Here is a 13,638-nt window from a genome sequence, read left to right as displayed (position 1 = left end):
AGACAAGACCTGAGCTGTGCCAGGGCTCAGTGTGGCTGGCTTGGTGTCCCTGAGTCACTCCTCTCACTGCCACCTTCTTGCCCTGGGCACATTGGGCTCTCACCAAAGCCCAGCGCAGTTCGAATGCATTAATTTACTGGCTCAACAAGGTGCATAATGTTCACCTCCTGGCTTCTAATTGGGAAAGAATTAGTTCTTTATCAGCTCTGGGAACTTCTGAGGAGGCGGCACAGACCCAGGTGAAGGTGGTGATGGTGGAGGGCAGGAGGAGACCATCCTGTGGCTGGGAGAAGTCTTGCTGGAGAATCAGCAGCAGACCAGCCTGTCTGAGGGCATCTCTCTGCCAAGGAAGGGCTGCCTAACAGCCCAGCATCACAGTTTCATTAATCAAAGACACTTCCACTGCCCCTTTACAGCAACACAACTGCTGTGGCTGTCCCTGGCTGACAGCTCCCTAATTCATCTTCCTGGGGAAGGAGGGGGACCTGCTGCCAGGCTCTGCTCATGATGCCGAAGCTGCTGCTGGTTCTCGGTGCCACAGACACGTGCAGGAGAGGCTCAGCCCTGGTGCCAGGCAGGGTTTCCCCTGGGGGCAGGCATTACCCCTTGGCTCCCCTTCTCCACAACACTCGAGAAGTGTGGGGTCTGCTTGCTTGTGGGAGGAGGTTTGGGCAGGGAGGGTGGGAAGCAGAAGGCTGTGTTATGGCACATGCAGATAAGGACTTAGGTCTCCCAACTTGGAGTAGCTGTCGCCATGGCTCTGGCAGGTTGCTCATTCAGGCACAGCAGCCAAGGAGATCACTTTGGGAGCTCTCTAGGGGTCAGTGAGCTGGGGGCAGATGGGTCACAGGGAAGCAAAGGCGAGAGCTCCAGGCAGGCTCATGCTGGTGCTGCTGTGGGGAGGAGCTCCTGAGGTGCTTCCCATTCCCAGGCAAGGGAGGATCTCTGGTGATGCCCAAAATATGGGCACAGAACCTGGCTGTGCACACACCGGTCCTGTCCTGGCAGTCTGAAAGCACTCAGCAGGAGGGCATGCAGTGACCCACGGAATCAGGGCAGCAGATTGGAGCTGAGCATCCTTAATTCTAGCCACAAACCCGCGGTATTTGGAGTTGCTAATAATCAGAAAGTGTTTTCATCAAAGCTCTTTATTCGTCTGTGCGCTGACATCTGGAGAGGGGAGATAGATATTTTCCTTAAGACTATTTCCCAGCCACGAGCTCTTCCCTGGCTGTTAATTAATCCTTTGTAGTTTAGCGACTGATGAAATCATGACTCTATGAAATTTTAATCCTTGTGCTGTGTAGGCACAGCCGACATTATCAGAGGACCCCAGGTGTGTGCTCCAAATTAGTTTGTTGAATCTCTTGCATATTTGATTACCTTATAAAACTCCTCGGGATCTGTGCCGCGTGTGCAATTCCTGCCCCTTCCCGGCTGCGCTTCCCAGCTGGGCTGGAGCAGGGGTTAGGGAACGGGTGCACTGAGGTGGGGGGCAGCAGCAGCGTCTCTGTAATGAGGTGAGGGGGGCAGAAGGACACAACTTCTTGATGGGACAGAGGAGCTGGGCTTCTGCTGTGGATTTATTTTGTCTGGCTCCTTTGGAGGTGGCAGGGATGGGAGACAGGTCTGGAAATCTGTGCCCCCCTTCTAGGGGGAGGAAGTGAGGTTGGGAGGAGAGAATGCTGTGCTAACTCACTGGGAAAATAGAGCTGAGCATGGGAAAAGCTATCAGAGAGCGAGGTGAGAATGTCATCTCCTAACCTGCTGCACGGTGGAGGCTGTTCCAGCTCCCTGAAGGTGAGCTCAGTGCAGGGCACTGGCTCCCATGCTGACCCCAGAGAGCATCAATATGATGCTGCCTGGACCATTCTGGGGCCCTTCCTGGCACCTCCCTGGGAGGCATCCAATGTGCTGTACCCAGCACTTTGCCCATCCCTTTGGGTTAGGAGGAAGGAGTGGCTGTGGCTGGTGCTTTGCCGCTGGTGACCGGTGCTGGTGCTGTGTGGCACCCATGCTGCCAAGGAGCCCAGGTGCTGGCTGTGTTTTTACCCTTGGAATGCACTGAGTTAGGAACCAAAACATCTGCATCCCGCGCCGCAGCTGGACCTGCCGCAAAGGTTGCTGTCAGCACCCCCGGAATCTGCTGTTGTTCTCAAGAACGAGCCCCACGCTGGCACCGCGTCCCGGCGGCTCAGCCTGGCAGGGGCACTGGGTGAGATGCCCAGTGCAGCCCCGCAGGCAGCACTGGCCAGGCAGCCAAGGCTGTGTCCATCGTGTGTGTGCGTCAGTGTCGCCAGCTGCCTGAGGAGCAGGGGTGGTGGTTCTGGAGCATGGAATCGGTGCAGTTACTCTGAGCAGGGCTGCCTGCCACACGTTAACCCCTCGGTGCCCACGCTCAGGCCCAGTGATGCAAGTCTGGCATTGTGGAACTTCTTGTGTTGGTCTCAAGGATCAGTGGTGATATGGCAGAGATCCTGAGCCAGCAGGAACTGCTGTCACCCAGCACCATCACTTGGTGGACCTCTGTGGACAGCATCCTGCCATGGTTGCATTCCTGACCCCATTTGGAAAGTCAAGGTGAGCAGATCCACCTGCTCGGAGAGCTGGGGCAGTGTCTCTGCCTGTGTGGTCCAGCTGTTGTGGACAGGAGGTGTTTCTTGTTGCCAGCTGCACCATCTTGGGTACATCCAACAGCTTCCCATCAATGCTCATCCATCCAGCACAAGCTCATGGAGCTGTGTGCTGGGGTGGGCAGATTCACAAGGGGGGCGGTGGTGGGGGCAAAGCTCCATCCCAGAGAATCCTGTTTGGTGATGAGAGTTGAACACTGACCTGAAACCAGGGCACTGGAACAAATGTAATCAACAGTAGTAGCAATGATTCTGGTGCTGCTCTCTTTGCTATGGCCCTGGCAACACACTGCTCCAGGGGTTGCTGGTGCCCACCTCTGCCCAGGACAGTGCCTTTGGAGAGCTGTGGCTGGCACTGCTTTGTGGGCAAGGGCCTGCAGAGGGGTCTGAGTCGTGCTTTTGGTGTTTGTTGCTGTTTCTGTGCAAGGTGAGGTGAAACAGGAGGGATTCTTGCTTCAGTGTCTGTGCACAGGGAAGGCTTTGGCATGCTGGTGGAATGACGTCACACCACAGCATCTGCTTTAAGCTCATAAATTAGCTGGTGGTAAATATAAATATTGTAGGGGCAGGGAGTTGCAGTGCTCTCCAGTGACAGCCATCCCCTCCCTCCCCCCTCCTTTTCCTTTTCAAGCTACAGAAATAGTCAAATCTTTATTCCCAGCTCCTGTGAGCTTTATTCAATTCTTTGCAGCAGCGGTGATTTGAGGGCAGGTTGTTGGTTTGGGTTTTTTTCCCTTCTTTATTTATTAAAGCAAAAGGAAGGTCTCAGCTCCCTTCCCCCTTCCCCATGCCCTTAATAGCTCTCCCTGCTATTTTAATCCTTCGGGCTGAGAGATGAAGGCAGAGCGGTGGCAGTGCCGGAGCCAAGCCTGCCCCAGTACCATGGCATGGGCAGCTCTGGCAGTCTCCCTGTGTGCCACTAAGCATCATGAATAGTGAGTGGGGGGCGAGTCACCCTCTGCACCTTGTGGGTACAGCTCGCGGGCAGCCTGGCTTGTGCAGCGACTGCTGCCTGCTGACCTTGGCACTCCATGAGATCCCTGCTGCCACTGAGATGTGGCACCACTACCCCGATCAGATGGGTCAGGGATTCTCTTGTTGATTGACCCAGGGGAGATCAGGCAGCAAAGAGGGGTTTGGGGAATAATGCAGCCTGGTGGCAGTGAGGAGAAGCCACACTGGTGCCGGTTGGCCTGCACGGTGTTTGGTGCCACGGTGCATGCCACGGCTGGCAGCTGCCCTGCGGCTGGGCACCGCCGTTCCAGCCTGGTATGAATAAACCCCAAGGCCTCGATAAAGCTGCGTTGATGCTGCGGCACCGAGTCAGAACCACCGGAGGTTTGCGCTGCCTGGCTCTCGCGCACGGCAATGAATATTTTATAGGAAAGGAAATACTCAGAGTCTGAATCTTTTTATAGCGGTGCTGCTCCTGCGGCGGGGCGCCTGCCCCTCACCGCACAGCCCCCATGGCACTGTCCTCCAGCGCCCTGGGGACAGCACGGCCAGGGCGAAGCACGGCAGGACGAGGGTCTCAACCTGTTGCATGGGTGTCAGGAGTGCAACCTCTGTGAAGTGCACAAGGACAGCTGTGCCTTCCGCCTTCCGGTCGGTGCAGGATGCTGAGTGTTGCACTGTGTGCAGGCTGACCTCGCTGCTGGCTGCCTGGCACTCTGTGCTTTAGTTTGTGTCATGCCAGCCACACGGTTCCCCCCCATGCTTGACTGTGCTGCCAGGGTCTGGAGGGATGCGGGCAGCAATGTGTAGACCCCCTCAGCCCCTTGGCATCGAGCTCCCTGGGCTCCACTCTGGGTTTTGCCTTGGGGTTTGCTGTCTCAACAGGTACTGAGCAAAGCCCTGCCATGGGAGCCTTCCCTTGGCACCGGGGGTTTTGCCGCACCCCGGTAGCTGCGTGCCCTGCCAAGCTGCACCCCAGCCCGGAGATGACAAAGTGCCCTTTAGTTAATTGCAGAACGAATCGCCTGGAGTTAAAAGTTCTGATTTATACGACTCTGGCTCTAACTGCTCAATAACACGGGCCCGTAATCTACTTTCATTTCAAACAGAAGGGTGATTTATGGGGCAGCATGCCGCTTTAGCTCAGAAATGAGGTGTTCAACATATGCTCTGTTGACATAAATTTGGGATTTATCGCTGCTGTCAAAACTGCCTGTTGGACAAAGGTGCGCATTAAGGCAATAAATGGCTCGGAATAGTTTTCTGTCAGATTTCCTAACCATTGTTCTCACTCCGTTTGAGGGGAAAAATATGCACTTGGAAGTAGTCAAACGGCCTAAAGCCGCGTGGCTCGTCGGGAGGGGAGAGGTCGTCTCCCTGCTTCCCAAACAAGGCTCCGGGGAGGGGCAAGGCAACGACAGCTTCTTAAATAAAAATAACAGAAGGGTTCATGTGGGTTTCTAACCTGGCAGAGCTGCAGCTGGCGTGTGGTGGCAGCTGGCCCCTTGCAGTGGACTTTAGGTACCAGAGCAGCACCAGTACCCACACCCCTGGGATGCTGCACCGAGCCCCCACGTCCCCCGGGAGCGGACAGTGGGGCTTGCCCCCAGTCCCGGGCTTTTCACACAAAGCACCCCGTGGGGACAGCTCATAGTTCTGACACGGCGCGGCCTGGCTGGAGTCGCTGTCCCTTTGAAGTGCTTTTTGCGGGGCGTTTACAGGCTGCTTTAATTACCGGCAGCTTGCGAGGGGCCAGCCTCCCGCCCGGCTTTTGTTTGCCGGCGCTGGGTGGGGAGGGGGCAGCACCCCATGGTGGGTTTGTACCCGGCCTGGACAGCCCTTTGCCAGACCCGTGCACCAGGGCTCACTCGGGAAGGTCGGTTCCCAGCCCTGGGATGCTTGCCCACATCCGTCTGTGCCACTCTGGAGCACCCATCATGACTGGGTGGCTTCAGCTGGCCTCACGTTTCTCTGCGCCTCCAGCGCTGCACCAAACAGAAACGAGAGGAAAAGCAGCTTTTGACAGAGTGCTGCTTTTTCTCTTCACTGCTGTTCTCCACCCCAGCAGCCTCTTCTCAGCCAGTTTGCTTGTAGGGACCACGAGAGTCAAGAGAGAAGGTGGAGGGTAATCCCTCCCAGCCTCAGCCTGCAGCAGCAGCCAGGATGCTCAGTGCTGTATTTTAACGCCCTTGTCTTCCCCCCCCCGCCCCTTCCTAGAGGCACAACTTCACAAGCTCCTATTGATCTTTACCCTCAGATCTTAACAGCCCCAGCAGCCCTAATACCTTGCTTACATCTGCCAGGTTTTTGTGCAGTTTTGCAACATCTCCTTAATCCGGCGAGCAGAAATAGAAGGTTTCAATCATATTTTGCTGGCGGGAAAGCAAGCAGATAAAGCGCGGTAAGACCTTGCTGAAAGGGGCTGGCGAGATGGCGAGCGATAAGAGCGGCCTCAGCAGGCACTCGATGGGGAACTTTTGTTGCCACTGAAATTTGTTGGTGGAGATATTGCAAATAAATAACTCAGCCACAGCTCAACACCTTAAAAGAGACGGGAGGTTACAGGGCTGAGGGCAACAGCAGTGCTGAGTCGGGTGGCAGAGGTGGATTTCCAGGGAGCCCTGGCACTGGCAAAGTCTGTGGGCTCTGTGTCCCTGTGGCTTGTCCTCTGCTCCCTGGGAAAGGCTCCCTGGGTGGTGTTACCCACATGTAACAAGAGGTAATGGGCACAAACTGGGCCATAAGAAGTTCCACCTAGACATGAGGAGGATCTTTGTTAATTTAAGGGTGTTGGAGCACTGGAGCAGGCTGCCCAGAGAGGGGGAGAAGTCTCCGTCTCTGAAGATATTCAAAACCCACCTGGGTGTGTTTCTGTGTGACCTTCTCTAGGTGCCCCTGCCTTGACAGGGACTGGACTTGGTGATTTTCAGAGGTCCCTTCCAAACCCTACCATTCCATGGCACTGTGATTCTCTGGGATCATGCTAGGCATCACGTGCTGATGTCCATCTCACGGATGCAGAGGTGAGCAGTCATTGCTCCATGGTCTTGTTTTGACCCAGGTGGTTTGTGCTGGGAGCCAGGCTGGTTTGGGGGCAATGCAGAGGGAGGAACCTGTCCCTTTTGTTTCCCCTCATGTTTCTTGAGACTCGCTTCTAAAAACCCCTGAAAGCTGCAGGTTTTACTGGAGCTTGTTAACCAGTGGCAAGTGTTGGCTGCCGTGGGCACGTGTGGCATTGCTGGCACCGGGGCTGCCACGCTCCTCCTCACCCAGAGGTTTAAACCCGGTGGTAGTGCAGGGAGCTCAGCCCCGGTTGGGGAAGCGCGACAGGCAGGTCCCTAATTAAAAATGCAAAATGAGAAGGTTGTCACTTCTTTAGCTGACTTCTTGGCAGCAGCAGCTCGTCAGGAGGCTGCCTGTTTGTTTATTTTTGCGAGGCAGATAAACCCTTTGGATTGTAAACCTTCTTGGCCTGAATTCGTGCATGACTCTTAATCCTCTGCTATGACACAGTGAATTCAGGACAAGCCTGATTAATAATTACATTATACAGCAAAGTTGAGAGTGGAAACCAGCTCCTGCTCTTTCCCCCTCTGCTCTGCAGGGTTTGATCAGTGCTGAGCATCACAGGGTCTCCTCCTGCACTCCGTCCTGCCAGCGTGACCCTTCAGCATCCTGGCAGAGCAGGATGGCAGGGTGGGATGTGGGACTTGCTGCTCTGCATGGTGGTGAAGGATCAGAGCCTTTGTGCCATAGGGCAGGGGTAGGCTGAGAGCTCTGGGCTCTCTGCAGCTCCCAGGGATGATCCTGCAAGGGCTTGGTGCATCAGCAGCTTCCTGCCAGTAGCACTGACACTGGAGGGGGGAAAATAAAGCTCATGTAAAATTCAATCTCCCCACACCCCCAGCTGTGCCCCAGAGTGGTCCTTGCAGCCCTGCGCAGCTGGGGCTGAGCCCTCCCGCGGGAGCAGCAGAGGAAGGAGGGTTCAACATCCAGCCCTGGACAAGCCCATTTCTGTCTTGTCTTTGGCAACAGGGCAATAAAAATACGCTGGTCGTGTTGCGGAGCGATGATAAACGGTGGGTGTGAGCAGAGGTCGGCAGGCAGCGATGTGCTGTGTGCCTCCTCAAACACACACAAATTCTTCTCTGTTTACAGCATCCGATTTTGAAACCTCGCACGTGCTGCCGGCACCGCCAGCCCTGCCCCGCCGCGGGGTGAGCCGCTGGCGCAGGGCGAGGTGGGGCTGTGGGCAGCAGCCAGCACGCTCGGCTGCAAGCCTTCGGGGCTTGGGGGGCTTTTCATCAGCGCTGCTGTCAAGCCCCCAGCCTGGCTGCTTCACAAAAGCATCCACTCATCCACAGCTGACCTGGGGAAACAAAGCGATGAGTCCCCGTCCAGGCAGTTTGAGTGCTGCACCATGGCCCCATACACACTTTGTTTGGGGAGAGTGGGGCTTGGAGTGCTCCTCTGCAGCATGGGACTGGACAGTATGGGAATGGCTCCGGGAAGGGTTGTCCTTGGGTGGCAAGGGTGGTTGGAGAGTAAGATGGAAGTTGGGTGGCTGGTTGGTTTTTGAAGACCTGGACAATACCCCTGCCCAGGCCTGGGCAAACACTCTCTGTTAAAGGTCATTTGTGGCTGCAATCTGTGGGTCATTTGCTACCTGAAGACAGAGCAGCAGCATCCTCATGACAGACAGAAGGAGGTAACCTGAGGTTGGCCATTGTGGGCAAGCCCAGAAGCCCCTGCCCGTGATGGCAAAGTGGGGAGGGTGCTGTGACCAGTACCTGAGCCCCACCCTGATCCCTGGGACACAAGGGGATGCTCAGCCACTTGGCACAGTGTAGGATGTTCAACCCCTCAGTGTGGTGGGGGAGGCTCAGCCCCTTGTGCTGCTGGGGATGCAGCCCCTTGGTGTGTGGTGGGGGGAGGCACTGGCACCGGGAGGTTGTGCAATGCCAGCCGGGCGTAGCTTCGCTTCGCCTCGCAGTGCCAGGAAACGGTGAGCAGAGAGTTTCCTGTTTGCAAGCTGGGGGTTGAGAGCTTTTGCTTGTGATTTGTGTCACACTGAGCATGGATGGGAATGGGGATTTGGTTAGAAAAGCACACAAACAGCCTCTTCGCTTGGTGGTGTTTATTTTTTGTGTGGAGTACATCACCTTTTCCAGAAGCACTCGGTGCACAGGGAAGGGCTTTGCTCACACCTACTGTGATGAACTCCAGACTGATCCAGTTTAATAAAGTCTCCAACTACAGTGCTGGTGGCAAATATTGAACAGGAGAAGGTCATCTCATCCTGGGTTACTCTGCAGGACCTGCTGCCTGTGCCCTTCCCAAAGGGTTACTCAACCCAGAGCTAGTTTTGGGTGATGTGTGGGTCCATGGGAATACTGGGAGGTGGTGGTTTGGGCTGGAGGGTCGGCCCCACGCAGGAGGACTCACCCTCTCTCTTCTCCCCCAGGAAGCTGCACAGCGGGATGAAGACCTACGGATGTGAGCTGTGCGGGAAGCGGTTCCTGGACAGCTTGCGGCTGCGAATGCACTTACTGGCTCACTCAGGTGGGTTGGAGAGGGATGCTGGGCTGGGGGATGCTGGGCTGGGGGATGCTCACCAGGCCCACCCGAGATGCTGCAGCCACCCACAGCATCTCATCTAGAGGAGAGGGTGTGGAGCTGGCCGTGCCCTTCCCAGGACCTGCACTGGAAGCTTGCTCTCGCCGCCCATAATTTGATTTGTTTAAATTATCTTTTTTGGAGTTTGTTTTCAATTCTTTAATTGGGGAAATATTTTCCTGACCGAGTGTCTGGAAATAACGAGCACCACATACCGTGGAGCTGCCTGGTATCCAGTCCTGCTCACGGCGTGAGCGTCGCCTCCGCTCCGGCCCCTGCCTGCCCTGGTACAGTCTGCTGGCACATGGACACAGGAGGCATTCCATGCCTGCTGGATCTAACAAGCAGGTTCCCACGGTGCAGGCCCCTTCATTAAATAGGTAGGGATGGGTGGGGAGGCTGCTCTGGGTGAAGGCTTGTGCCCAGCCAGTCCATGTGGGCTGATGTTCCTCTTGGGCATGCAGCCCCTCATGCAGCTGGGGATGTGATGTAAAAAAATGCAGGTGGCCATCAGCTGCCCTTGCTCAAACATGTGGGAGTCCTCCTCCCACCCCTTTGCAGGCAAACCACCCTGGGTGTTGGATACTGTGACCAAAGCTGTGCTCGCTGGTACCTCTGCAAGGGAGCTGTGCTATACCTCATGGAGGTTTAGGTGGTGTTACCCTTTTTTCCCTCCATTCTCCTATTTCATTTTTCCCTGCTGCCCCTCATCTGTACTGAAGGGCAGGAGGAAGGGACATGCCTTGCCCGTAGCCAAGGAAGCAGAACGGGGCTGCCTGTCCCCCACTCCTTCAGGTGGCATGTTCTGGGAGTGCTGGGGCTGACCCGAACCCCACCCCCAACCCACCGATTTTTGGGGCAGTCACCAGCTCCTCAGAGTGCCCAGAGGCAGCAGCAACTGACTGGAGCTTGCCCCAAAACACTGCTCCTCAGTATGGAGGTGTGCCCCCCACCCCTGGGGTGCAGGCTGCTGGTCCCCACTGGTGCCGGGTGCAGGATGCTGGTCCCCTCCCGGTGCTAATCCCACTGCAATGCTGGGTGCAGGATGCTGCTGTCACCCTGGTGCTGGTGTCACGAGATGCTGCTCCCCAGTACGCTGTTCTGCCCCCACGCTGGAGTTGCTGGATGTGTGTTCGCGGGATGCTGGCCCCCCCTCGGGCTCTGGCTCGTGTTTGTTACGGTGGCTTTGGCCCGCGGCCCGTGGCTGGCCGGCGGCCAGCGCCGTGGGTACAGTATGTACAGTGCGCGCCGCCAGCGCTCCGCCGGCCCCTCCGCGCCGCATCCACTGCTGGGGTTTGTGGTTTTTTTCTAAATCCGGCGGGGGGCGGGGAGGACTCTGCCCTCGCTCGCAAACAGCCGCGGATTCCAGCGCTGTTATTTATTAAAGCAGGAGACCTTTGCACCTCTCCCCTCGGCTCCCCCCTCCGCCAGCCCGGGATGCGGCGAGGCTCTGCCGGAGCAGCGGCAGTGCCAGGGCTTGTTTTCGGCGTGCTCCGAAGGTTGCACGGGCTTAGCCGGGGATTCACCCTGTGGCACCTGCATCGTGACCCCCCCCGGCGGCCCCTTTCCAGCAGCCTTGCATGCCAAATGCTGGACTGAACCGAGGCTGCCGTGGCAGAGAGTTTATGGGAGATACCTGGTGGGGAAGGTGCATTTAAATTGAGGAACAGGCTGGGGGCCGGCCCCGGGTGGTTGCAGTGTCCCCGAAACGCGGCGAGGGCTCGGCGTTGTTATCTCAGCATCCTTGCAGGTGCGAGGTAAACATCCAGACAGATGTTTGCGCACCGGTGTAGAGCCTAAGCGTAAAGCCCTTAATGCTCTGCAAAGCCCTGCCCTACGTGCTGCCCGGCGCAGACAGGGACGTGCACTCAGAGCCTGGGAAGATGATAGGGAAGAGCTGCTCCTCTCCCAGAACAACAAATTGCCAGGGAAAGTGAGCTGGGAGACCTGGCTTGTTGGTGGCACAGCTGGTGAGCAGTGCTGGTGAGCAGCACTGGTTTGCCTGGGGAGGCTGGTCCCAGTGTTGCCACCGGTACCATGGATATCCTGGCTGCAGCTGATGCTCTGCGGGCACTTGGTATGGTGATCCTGGTATGGTGGTTACCAAATCACCAGCTTTGAGTTGGATTTATTCCCTAGGAGAAGGGGGAGGGGATTCCTGCCTGTCCCCTCTCTTGCTTTACCTCTCCATCCAGTACAAACCTCTTCTGGGGAGACATTTGCTGTGGTCCTTCAGCAGGCCATGAGCAGGGGCACGTGTCAACAGGACAGAGATGCCTGTAGGCAGTGTACTTACAGCTCCTGGGCCAGCAGCTTCCCTGCCCACCCAAATATCATCACTTTGCCTTGTGCCATCAGAACAGGGCTGGAAAAATCTCCCAGGTCAGTTAGGTGCTGGACTGGGTTGTGTTGGGGGAGCAGAGGGTGCCTGGGGAGCAGGATTCAGGGTGCACATGGGGGTGGTACTTTGGGATGTGTGCATCCCCCCTCTCCCCTCCTCTGGCGATGTACTAGCGATGGGGGTGACAGCGGCTGCAGCCCCTAACCCTCGGCCTGGACTCAGGGCAGCAGCTCCCCGGGAAGGCCACCCCCCCGCCCCGTCTGGCCGGCATCCCGCGCCCGGTCCCGGGTGATGTCAGCGGCCTGCCGGCAGGTCTGGATGTTCTGCCAGCGTTCCCGCGTTTATGATCATCCGCAGATGTGCATCCAAGAACACACTGTACCCACAGCAGAAATTAATGCAGGCTTGACTGCCGGCCAAGCCGCGCACGGGGGAGAGGAAGAGAGACAACAAAAACTGTTTAATGCTGTTTATAAATTATACACTGGCTGATGAAAAATACATTTCTCTGCCCCCCTCCCCCCCTCCCCATCCTCTCTGCCTCGAGAGCCTGAGCTGAGACCAGAAGAATATGGTTTGCTTTTTAGCTCCTGTTTTGGCTGTGTTCCTGGACCTGGCTGCTGGGCCAGAGCCAGCTGCTTCCTTCTGCCCCTCCAGCCCTTACCTGATGAAAAATATTTATTTATTTTGCCCTTACTGCCACCTCTACCCGCTCTCCTCCTTCAGCCACCCTGTGGTGCTGAAGATGGGGTGCAGAGTGAGGTCCCAAGACCCCCCATGCCTTACTGAACCCACCTGATGTGCATCCTTACTGTCCCTGCTGAACATCCATGCCCACCGTCACCAACCCTTTTCCCCTGGCTCTTGCCAGAGGGGGGAAGCTTCTCAAAGTTCCACTGAGGCCGTGGGGCTGGAGAACCCCACTCTGGGGCAGGGTGCAGGTTAAATGGGGTGAGACCCCTCCATGCTTGGCCCTCGCCCCCCGTGCGCTCGCCAGGCATCTCTGTGGCTGTGCTGCTGTCTCTGTGCTGTGACACTGCTAATGTTTATCATTTGCCCAACAGCCCTGACAGATTTTGTTTCCTGTCGCGCGGCAGCAGAGCCCCCCCGGTTGCCAGGGAGCTGCCTCCCCGCCCCTCCACGGCCTGATTTGGTATTCCGCGCGCGCCCCGCCGCATTTCTGTATGCAAGACAAAGTGTTTTGATGGAGGACGATTGCAGGAGTGTCTGGAGGCTGTTTGGAGTTTTATGGGCTGTGCAGTGTGCGCCGTGCTCGCTCGCTGCGCGGGGCTGCCGGGGCTGCGCTGGGCCCTGCCGCTTGGTCCCCACCGAGCACAGGCTGCTGGGGTGCAGGGGAAGGAGGCATCATGTAAGGACCTGTCTGGTTTTGTTCCTGAGCTACAACAATCTGGATTTGTTTCATTTTGTGATATGAAAATCCCCCCTGCTCTGCACCGTGCCACGCAGCGTGGACAGCCACAGACCAACTGGCAAAGGCTGGGCAATGATGCCGCCGATGGCTCCCCTTCACCCACCCTAAGCCCCAGGTGCTTTCCCAGGGCTCTCCAAGGCATCCTGTTGGATGCTCTTGCAGCATCCTGCCTGCAAGAGCTGCCCATGGCCCCGGTGCACTGCAGTGATGCCATGGTGCTCAGCCAGGAGGATAGGGGTGATGGCAAAGGGAGGAAGGTAGAGGATGATGAAGAGAGGGAGGAAGGCAGGTGGTGCTGGTGAGAGGAAGGAGATGGATGATGGTGAGGTGAGAAAGGCAGGGGTGATGACGAAGTGGTGACATGGACTGGGCTGGTCCTGCCTGCAGGCTTAGTCTAGTGCTGGGCTTTCGAGTTCCTCTCCAGCCTGGAACCTCTGCTGGCTTTTTCCTTCTCCTCTATGGCTGCTGTTTGCTGGCACTGGGGGAGATGCTCAGGCAAAGCCTCTCCAGCCCCAGTCTGTGCCACGGCCCCCTCTCGATTTGGCCCTTCCTGACTTCTCTGCTGTAGTTTTTCAGTGCAGAGATTTTCACAACTGTCTCCTCCATTTGGGGGAAACAGGGGAGAAGGGAAATAATAATAATAACAACAACAACAATAATAA

At 56.8% G+C, this 13,638-nt stretch overlaps 1 protein-coding gene across 3 annotated transcripts in view; it reads left to right on the top strand.

Annotated features, from left to right (window-relative positions):
• Nucleotides 1-13,638, top strand: part of ZBTB16 (zinc finger and BTB domain containing 16) — a 55,619-nt gene that overhangs the window by 20,004 nt on the left and 21,977 nt on the right. For all 3 annotated transcript variants that reach the window (XM_054176172.1, XM_054176173.1, XM_009908302.2), the window contains one exon: nucleotides 9,052-9,149. In XM_054176172.1, the coding sequence (XP_054032147.1) occupies nucleotides 9,052-9,149 (98 nt within the window). The remainder of the gene's footprint in view (nucleotides 1-9,051; nucleotides 9,150-13,638) is intronic.

The sequence above is a fragment of the Dryobates pubescens genome, chromosome 34 (genome assembly GCF_014839835.1).
Source record: "Dryobates pubescens isolate bDryPub1 chromosome 34, bDryPub1.pri, whole genome shotgun sequence".
Lineage (NCBI taxonomy): Eukaryota > Metazoa > Chordata > Aves > Piciformes > Picidae > Dryobates > Dryobates pubescens.
This window is presented reverse-complemented; position numbering and strand designations above follow the sequence as displayed.